The sequence below is a fragment of the Pinus tabuliformis genome, chromosome Q (genome assembly GCF_031772625.1).
Source record: "Pinus tabuliformis cultivar Carrire ecotype Pingquan chromosome Q, CPIR1, whole genome shotgun sequence".
In the NCBI taxonomy this organism is placed as follows: Eukaryota; Viridiplantae; Streptophyta; class Pinopsida; order Pinales; family Pinaceae; genus Pinus; species Pinus tabuliformis.
In genome coordinates this window covers 73,157,041-73,167,619 of record NC_142296.1, presented here as the reverse complement: position 1 = coordinate 73,167,619, position 10,579 = coordinate 73,157,041, and the positions used below count along the sequence as shown (strand labels likewise).

Sequence of the window (10,579 nt, the reverse complement as noted above, 5' to 3'; positions counted from 1 at the left end):
TGATAGTAACTGCCGAGCAACTGTAATGTAGTAACTACCAAGCAGTTATCTAACTGCTGAAACTATTGTATAAAAAGACAGATGAAATAACCCAGAGGGGTTCCGGAGCGAAGCATTGAAAAGAGAATAAGAAAAATACATTTTATTTCCTTCATCAAATGTTCAGTGCACAATTAAATACAAGATTGCAAGATTTATGTCCTCTATGATAGAATACGCATGCATACATATTTCTGTTCATTCAATTCATTGCAGACAAATACAGTAACAGAGTTTCACGACCTCAAAAGAATACACATATATATATATATTTTCTGTACATTCAACTCATTGCAGGCAAATATAGTAATCGAGTTTCACGACCCCAAAAGGAATACACATATCTATTTGTTGTACATTCAACTCATTGCAGGTAGACACAGTAACGGAGTATCACGACTCCAAAAGTCTCATGACCAGCCGAGACCGAGAGCGAGCATAAAGCGAGGAGAGACAAACAATAACGCAAGATACAGTCCACAGTCGAAATTGGTAAGCAACAGCACCGAACTTAAATATATATTACATACCACTGTGTAATTACATTGCAGGTTTATAAAACTCCCATAACATGAAAGGACTGTGCAACGAGGATTCGTTGGTCCCGGCCACCAAATAAAAGAACTTACAGAAACCCTCCTAGCTACAGTTACGGGTCGATTGTGCAACGAGGATTCGTTGGAGCAAGCCATTAAACAAAAGCATTCACAGAAACCCTCCAAGCTACGGCTACGGGTTGGAATAACATAAAGACCAGACTCTACCACTATCTCGCATACAGACCACAGATGCAAGTAAATACAGCAAAGACGAAGAACCACGGAAGAAACTAAGGTAAGAACAGAGCTACCCGGAAGACAAGCAGTCGAAGTCCCTGCAAAGCCACGGGACTGGTCACCTGCAACCACCACAAAGAGCAACGTTAGGGTTCATAACCAAATCAAAACCCTCGCAACAGAAACAACATCGTGAAGCTGTAAAGGAGTTGACAGAAAGCGAAACCCTTGTATGGCTGAGGAGCATAGCCATACCTGAAGTGAACCGAACCCATAAGCCGCAGAAACAAAGTGAAACCCTGACCATAGAGGGGCTGCGAGAGTTAGCACCAGCTCGAGCAGAGGATAATGAAATATAGCAAGGAACAATCTCTTACCTGAAGACACAGTGCCGAACGTCGGACAAGAACCAGAGGCGGAGCCGAATACCTGAGCAAAACACAGAGATCAAAGTGACGGAGTGAAAATGACCGAATAGGCGCGAACCAGCAGTGAAAAGGGAAAAGTGAAATTAGGGTTTGGTAATTTCAAGAAGAACAGGTGTCGCGGAAAGAGACCAAGTCAGTACCGTGGGTTGATTAATAATCACCTACCAAATAAATTGCAATCACACCATATCCAAAATCAAAATATCAGTGCAGGTCCACATAGGATTGGGCTAGTGTGGGACCACGTGGGCTGGGCCCCCATCACCCATACATCTGTATGCACAAGCTCTAATTTTTCACTCTTCTTTTCTTTCCCAACTCTGAGGAATCTGACTCTCTTTTGTTTTCCATAAACACAATTCTCACAGAATTTTAAATCAACATGCTTCAAACCTGGAAACAAATTTCTTGAGTAAAGAATCTACATCCCCTTCTCACTCATGTGCCCAAGCCTATGATGCCACAATGTCGTATCTGCTCCTGTAGAGGTCAAAGCATTAACATAATTAGAAATACCATTGCATAAATACAATGTACCAACCTTTTCTCCTTTTGCTATTACTAGGGCTTCTTTAGTGACCTTCCAAGTTTTATTTGTAAAAGTAGTTACACAGCCCTCACCTCCCAACTGCCTTGTTGAAATTAGATTTTTCTTCAGATCTAGAACATGCCTTACCTCCTTCAATAGTCATTGATTTCCATTTTTCTATTTTATGAAAACTGTATCCATTCTAATGATTTTACAAGGTTTATCATCATCCAATCGAACCGATCCAAAATCTCCTTGAACATAATCATGAAAATGTTTCCTATGAGGTGTGGCATGGAATGAGGCCCCTGAATCTACTACCCAAGCATCAATAATATTTTCTAATGAAAGAATCAAAGCATCTTGCAACACATCACTTGTCACATTCGCTTCATGATTGTTTTCTTGTTGCACGTCTCCTTCTTTTCCCTTCTGAGACTTGTAGTCTATCTTTAGGTGTCGTTTCTTCTAGCATTTCCAACACACTATCCTCGATATGGACTTAGATTTTCCTTTCCTTGACTTACTATGATATCCTGGGCTCTTTCCTCTTTCCATTTTTCTTCCCCTAGTTTCTAGAGTCAAAGCATACCTGATGTCTCACCGGAGCTTTTCCGTTGCATTTCCTCACTAAGGATTGCACCGACAACATCATCAAACTTTAAAGTACTAGATCCAGAGATAGAGTTACTAATGGACATAACTAAAACATTCCAACTTTTTGGCAATGAGCATAGAAATAACAGAGCCCTAACTTCATCATCAAATTTTACCCCTACAGAACTTAACTGACTGGTAACTGTATTAAATTCATTTAAATGATCAGCAATAGATCCACCTTCTGACATCTTCATATTAAATAAACGCTTTATAAGAAATACCTTATTTGAGGCCAAGCGTTTTTCATATAGTTTGGCCAATGTCGACATTAAACCCTCTGTTGTCGTTTCCTTTGAAATATTGTTGTGATAGACGAATTGACAACTAAATTCATCAAATACTTTAGACATGTCGAGCATAGTAATCATTCCAGGATACTTGGAAGTGCGAAGAGAGTGTATGTGCTCTTGAGCAAGAATGATTCTATTAAGGATTTGCCTCTATTCCACATAGCCAATTTGCTTAGAGGTTATGAGGGAAGGGAAAAGAGGTTTGAGACGATTGGAAATAGTCTTCAAAACGATTTTGGAGATAATATTGCATAATGCTATTAGATGGAAATCGGAGGGAGACGAGGCCTTTGAGGATTTTGGCATCAGAGAGATGAAGGTGGCATCAAAGGCCATGAGCAATAAAGTCGAACAACAAGATTATTCTACAACCGTTGAGATATCCCTATCAAGAATGGGCCAGCAAGCTTCAAAGAATTAAGTTGTGCAACCTTCTGAGTTAGGGGATTTGGCTCTGGGCATAATATTATATGTTGCATAACAAATAAGTATGAATTACAAATTTATAAATTTAATAAAACTAATAGAAATCATATTTAGTTGACTAGAACTAAATATTATAATTTTGGTAGTTAATTTTTAATAATATTATTATCATTTGTTATAATTGTCTTTATTTTGAAAAAAATAATAATTTAATTATCAATAATTATTAGGTGGATGGTAGAGATTTAACATTTATGGAATATTCTAGAATATTCATAAAAGTGTAGATAAATAAAAGCTTGAGATTTATCTTCATGTAGTTGTGCTCTTTTTCCACTTGTAATTAAATCGATTAATTTAAAAAGAAAATTTGATATATAGTTATGGTTTTTAGCTAGTGGAATTGATAAACCATGGTATTGTAACGAAATCTTTTTAAAGATGAGGAATTTCCATGGTAAAGTGGGGGTCAATCTCTATGGTTAAGAATCTTGTTTTATATGTTTAGCTTATATATTAATAATTTTTATAATTAATAATAATAATAATTTAAAATAAAGTTATAATTTAGTTAACTTTTATGGTTTTTATAATACTAGTAATATGACATGTAAATGCTTTGATGCTTATTATGCCAATCTTGAAGCAGCGAAATATAGCATTGGTGAATTCCTATTAGTAATTTAGTTTTGTCATATAAGAAATTTTCCAAAAAAAATTCCTTGCACCGTGTAACTATAAGTTTTGTGTTTTCAACAAGATGACGTCTAGTGCCACCTTGGTAGGGCTCTAGACCCCGAGGCATGAGGTCATCCTAATAAATGTTTTCAAATGTGCACTAATGTGTATTAACACACCATACAGTGATGTGTGGTTTGACAGTAAGTCTACTTGGTCAAAGCCTGGGAGATTGTAGTTCAAATCTCATTGAATACATTGGCCTGCTATGGTGGATGTTCGAGAAGCAGATTCCCCACCCCCGCCTTGGTGGAACGAGAGTCTTGATTTGCTAAAACCATAGGATCTTAGTATATCCGACTTGCAGGTAGTTGGATGTACTCTTGGTGTTATAGAGGCAGCTACAAGGATTGATCCTAGGTCTCCCATAGATTAGGATTGGCAGTGACTGATTCACGATGTGTCAAAAAAAAAAATGTATTAACACGCCAAAGTTGATGTCTGATGACTAGATGATGTAGAATACGCAACTTACAAGTTGTCGTCTCATATTATGGTGTTGGAAACCATTAGAATACAAAAATTGAAAAACTTTGTCGCCATTCAGCGCAGAGTCCTTGCACCCAAGTTAGTAAGAAAACTTGAAAAGTACGCTGATCCATAACAAGCCCACGTTTGGTGCAATGAGACGTCCTCACACTAGAATTAATATTTCATTAAATTACTATTGGGTAGTTTAATATTGGCCACTACTATCTTATTCTTACTAAGTCTTAAAGAGGGTTCTCAAGAGTAGGCAAATTCGTTCAAGTAACTTTTCTTACCAAATTAGTGTGTAATACACATCGTTAACCAGCAAAGCATGCCTTCCATTAGTTTGATGGCCTACTAACCATTAATATTTTGACGACATGCGTTGATATATCATACTGAATTTCCTATTTTAGAAGATTTGTAATGATATCATTATCACCTTCGACGATATTCTCTTGGAGTAGAGTTTAGGGTTTCCATTATTATGTCCTAAATAAGGTTTTAAATATTTTTAATTTTGTTATATTTTATATAGCTTGAGTGGGCTTAATGGTTAAAAGCATTTGCTTCTTTCTAAGAGGTCACAGATTCAAAACCAGAGGGGGTAGATGTTGTATATGTATATAAGTTTAAGTTTAGTTTATCTAATCAATAAAACAAGAGCCACGTGGTGGCAATGTCATTGCCTTTGTATTTTTTTCATGTAGCTTACATGCATAAAATACATTTCAGACACCAATTTTTTGTCTCGCCCTTGACCTTAAAATTAGATAATAATAATATGTATATGTATATTTATGTAAACAATATAGCAGTGCAACCATTAAATGTTGTATATGTATATAAGTTTAAGTTTAGTTTATCTAATAAATAAAACAAGAGCCATGTGGTAGCAATGTCATTGCCTTTGTATTTTGTGCATGTACCTTACATGCATAAAATACATTTATACAAAGAAGAAAAAGCAATGACATTACGACCACTTGAATCTTATTATGAATTGATGTCTATCTACATTTTACCAACCATTTAATTTATATAACTACATTAATTAAAATTAATATAATAATATTATGAAAATTAATAATTAAAAATTAATAACAATAATTTTAGGTGCCTTGAAAGTTGTTGAACTTCGTAATTTTAGGTGTCTTAGAAGTTTTTGATAGTGTTGAATCCATTTCCACCATCAAACACATGATTCAAACACTGTCTCTATAAACCAATTTGCTGTCTCGCCCTTGACCTTAAAATTAGATGATGATAATAATAATAATATGTATATTTATGTAAACAATATAGCAGTGCAGCCATTAAATGTTGTATCCATTAAATTTGTATATGTATATAAGTTTAAGTTTGGTTTATTTAATAAATAAAACAAGAGCCACCTGGTAGCAATGTCATTGCCTTTGTATTTTGTGAATGTACCTTACATGCATAAAATACATTTATACAAAAAAGAAAAAGCAATGACATCACTGCCACTTGAATCTTATTATGAATTGATGTCTATCTACATTTTACCAACCATTATAATTTATATAACTACATGAATTAAAAATTAATATAATAATATTATCAAAATTAATAATTAAAAATTAATAACAATAATTTTAGGTGCCTTAAAAGTTGTTAAACTTCATAATTTTAGGTGTCTTAGAAGTTTTTGATAGTGTTGAATCCATTTCCACCATCAAACACATGATTCAAACACTGCCTCTATAATATTTTTTGAATGTTTTTTTACCCAAACAACCACTTTGAACTGTTTGGGCAATTCCTCTATCTCTATAAACGACTCCTAAAATTGTTCCATTATAATACTAGAATATTAGTCTCACGAAATAAACATAAATGCAAGAATAGAAAAACTAACAAACAAATGGAGGTGGTTAATTTGAAAAATACTATGTTATGCGATACACATTTATTTAATTCCTTTCCGGCAGCCTGTGTTCTTGCCTCTCTTGATTGTAACTTCATATTGTACCATACGCTCTCTTAATAGAATTAGTTTTACTGAGAAAAAAAAAATAGACACTTATTTAACTAAAAAAGTTAACGGATATTTTTCTAAACTAATATTTTTGATGGGCAAAACGAAATATTAGAAATAATTGTCAATAATAAAAATATATATTTTTATTGTTTATAAATAGTTAATGGAGTCCGTATAATGTGTTTTTCTTTTTTATTTGTTGAAGGTAGTCACGTATCTAGTCATATTCAAATGTAAATATGCTAATTAGGGAAGGATGCGATGACAGTTAAACAAAATTATGTGCACATGTATTTAAGGATTTGGATAGTTGTGTAGTTTAAGAGAGTAAGACTTTTTTGAAAAATATATTAAAAACAAAAAAAATAGTATGAGATAGGTTGTCTTTCTTTTAACCAGCTACAATATATATATTTTGATAATTTTTTTAAAGTTTTGGATAATTGTATATAAATTAAAGGGTAATGTTTTTGTAAATATTAAAAGATAATAACAATAATGGAAGAACATATGTCCATTATTCTTAATGGTTAAGGAGTTGTCTCACCATTTTTTTTGTGACCTTGTGTGAGCTTCTGTCTAGATTCAATCCAATCTTTGAGAGGGAATCATCTTCTGATTTATTGTGTTTATATACATGTTCAAAGGAGATATTTGATAAAGTTGTTTTTAGAATGAAAATTTTTCGATATAAAAGGAGAAGTGTGTAATTTTGTATTTGAGTTGTTCCCATCATACAATTTATTATTCTCATATAGACTTCATATACATGCAATTTTTGAAGCCCTTTTTCTTTTTCCAACTGTAGGATAAGTTTTAGAGCAAATAATTCAACGTAGTTGTTGGTGGTATGTCCAATATTTACAGATATGTTGAAAGATATAGTAGAGTTTATATTTATAATTCCACTAGCTCCTCCCACAAAGGGAGAGTCATGTGTTACCCCATTAGAAGAGACCAGGGGGCAATATGTTTTGATGGAGAATTCTTAAGAATACTCTAGTTAATATTTCTTGGGGGAAATTTAATGTCACTTGCTATGAATAAGTTGTTAGTGGCTGACATAAGAGGCTTTGGATTTATGTCTTCAAAAACAGTGTGATTTCTTTCTACCCTTATGCCCCATGCTATCAAGAGAGGAGGAGCCTTGTATTTTGAAAAAATTGTGTTTTGCAACCAGATTTTTAGGTTTTTCTCAACAAAGTTTGCCTCCTAGGAAATATTTTGATTTTCTAATTGGAAGATTCCATTCCATACTTCTTTGCAGGAATGAATGAAGAGGTGTGAGAGTTTCAGATTCTACGTTACATAAAAGGAAAATATTGGGTCCTTGAAAATCCATTTTTTGCAAATTGTCCTAGGTTTGTGCCTTATATTATAGAAGAAGCCACATGAACGAAATATATTTGGGGCTAGTAGTTTAGTTTCCATAGTTTTTTACTCCACCAAAGGAGGTCCAAAGGAGCATGTGAACTTGTTAAGGTCATTTATCAAAACTTTCGAGTGTATATCACACTAGGACTTTGGATCTTAATTAGGTTGTCTTCAAGGTCAGAAAAAGATGTGTTGGATAATTTAAAACTTTAAATATAAGCTACCCAAGATTCATCAAATTATCCTTCAATTAGGATGTCTTCTATAGAGGTCCATTCTTGATTTCCACAAAGTTTCAAGCCTCTCATTATTGGATTTAAAGTGATCCACCTTTCTCATTGAAGAAATTTATAACAATCCATGGAAATTTGTATCTTTCTTGGTTGTCAATTGAAGGATCCCTTCCTATTTTGATCTTGGAGCCATTTGCAACTTTCTAGCAAAGGTATTTACTATGTAAGTTTTTATTATGGTTTTCCAAATGATTGATCCATTTTTGGTAGACTTGTGGGTGGATTTGATCCACTCGAATTTGGATTGTGGGCTAATATATTTATATTGAGTGGCATAAGTGCACAAACCATATCCATGAATGAACTTCCACACTGTTTTTGCAGAGCTATATTGAGAACTAGATGAGGGTTTTTAAACCCCCTCCCCCCCACTAGAATATTTTAGAATAGCTACAGACTTCCATGCTATAAGAGCACAGGTTTTTTTGTCTTCCTTTCCTTCTATGATAAAATTTCAAATGATTTTTTGCATCTTCTGAACGATTACTAATGGTATCTATGATAGAAAGGCACAAAATGTTGAAATTGACTCAAATACAACTTTACATAGAACTAATTTCCCTAGTCTCAAATGTCATTTATTGCACTACTTTCAAATCCTTTTTTCCATTTTTTCTAAGAGCCAATGCCAATCAGTTGTGAGATATTTCACTGGATTGAGAATGAAGTTCATATATTTTAGTCCAGTATTTGAGGGATTGAGGAGAGTGGAGAAGATATCTTCCACAAAGGATTTTAATCCATCGAGGATTCTCCATCCATAGATGGATGAATTTTCATTAAAAAAAATCCAAGATTGTTTCTTCAATGAAGCTGGTCAATATCTCTTTTAGAGTGAATATATGAGGTAATCTCACTTTAGAAAAAAAATCAAATATCATCCACAAAAAGTAAATGTTATAGATGACATCTATGTGAGATATATATTCCTTTAAAACCTCCACTTATTTCAGTCTCCAAGATTAATCTACTTAGTCCTTTAGTGTCCAAGATTAATCTACTGAGTCTTTTCGCTACAAACAAAAAGTGAAAATGAGATAGAGGACAAATTTATTGTAATCAGGTCATCTTAGGAGATTGGGCATTACTCTTTCTCGGAGAATCAAATTTTGATCAGACTTGCGGGGTTAGAAAGAGGACTCAGAGGGCTACTGTAGGACACAATTTCAGAACCTGGAGAACTGAAAGTATAGAGTTATAGTCGTTTCAAGATCAAGATACTAAAATCAAGAAAAGGCAATATGAGGAAGTTTGATGGCAACGATCCGGTAAATTGGATACTACAAATGGAGCAATATTTTGATCTACATGAGGTTCAACTGTTACAAAAGGTACATATTGCATCTTTATATTTAGAACCGAATCAATTTTTATGGTATAAAGAACTTTGATCTTGTAAAGAACTTGTCACTTGGTCAATTTTCACAGAAGAAATGATAACACATTATGATGATAAAAAGAGTAACACCTTCTTTAGCCAATTGATAAATCTCGAACAAAAGGGTTCAATGACAAAGCACATTGAGGAATTTCAAAAATTGAATATAAGGGTAAATGATATTCCAGAGAAGCAAAGGACTGATGGATTCATAGGGACTTTAAAGGATAACATTCAACACGAGGTTCATCTTTGGGAACCTAATTCATTGGAGAAGGCATTCCGGTTAGCAAGAAAAATTGAAAGCGAAATTATTGAAACAAGGAATCCCACCAGGCATGACTATAATTATGGAAGTGTTTTTTCTCCTAGCCTTCCATAACCTACAAGGTTTTCATGACAACAATTGGAAGAAAAAAGAGAGAAAGGGCTTTGTTGCAATTGTGATAGCAAATACACTAAAGGTCATAAGTGTGCTGAGAAGAAATTAGTTTACATAGATTATGAAGAGGAGGAAGAAAAGGATCAAGAAACATCAAAAGAAGAGGATATACACCAGGAAACAACCCCAGAGAAAGAATAAATGAATCCGACCATATCTTGTAAAGCATCGGCAAGAGTTACCACTCCTCAAACTCGTAAGATAGAAGGACATATCAAGAAGAAAAAGGTTCAAGAAGTCAAATATCACATCGAGAAAGAAGAAATGAATCTGACCATATCTTGTAATGCATTGGACAGAATTACCACTACTCAAAATATCAATATAGAAGGACATATCAAGAAGAAAAATATTCAAGAAGTGAAAGATCACATCGAGCATCAAGAAACGAATCCAACCATATCTTGTAATGCATTGGAAGAAATTATGACCCCTCAAACTCTCAAGATAGAAGGAAATATCAAGAAGAAAAAGATTCAAGCAGTGAAAGATCACATTGAGCATCAAAAACAAGTTCCCCAACATTTAAAGGATAACACCACTTTGGTGCAGAATTGAATGAAACAACAAGCATATCAACATCGCAATGAAAGAAGTTTTGATGTGGGCAATTGTGTATTTTTATGGCTACATCTCAAGCAAGCTATTTATGAGAAGGAAATGTTGGCAATACTACATGCCTTTAAGAAATGATGAACTTACCTAATGGGAAGACACTTCAGGTTAAAAA

The 10,579-nt window shown here is 33.8% G+C and overlaps 1 protein-coding gene across 1 annotated transcript; it reads right to left on the bottom strand.

Annotated features, from left to right (window-relative positions):
* Positions 1 to 419: 419 nt before the first annotated feature.
* On the bottom strand, positions 420 to 1,154 carry LOC149218324 (uncharacterized). The gene is made up of 2 exons (XM_089382386.1): positions 1,071 to 1,154; positions 420 to 937 (listed from the first exon to the last, which is right to left on the bottom strand). Exons 1-2 carry the CDS (start codon positions 1,120 to 1,122, stop codon positions 450 to 452), a joined length of 540 nt encoding a protein of 179 aa, XP_089238512.1. The 5' UTR covers positions 1,123 to 1,154; the 3' UTR covers positions 420 to 449.
* Between the last annotated feature and the right edge of the window lie 9,425 nt (positions 1,155 to 10,579).

Bases quoted from the DNA above. Each gene is read 5' to 3' on its own strand.
- LOC149218324 (XM_089382386.1), bottom strand. From the start codon at position 1,122: ATGGTCAGGGTTTCACTTTGTTTCTGCGGCTTATGGGTTCGGTTCACT. The intron at 938-1,070 runs GTATGGCTATGC...TGGTGGTTGCAG, and splicing joins ATGGGTTCGGTTCACTTCAG to GTGACCAGTCCCGTGGCTTT.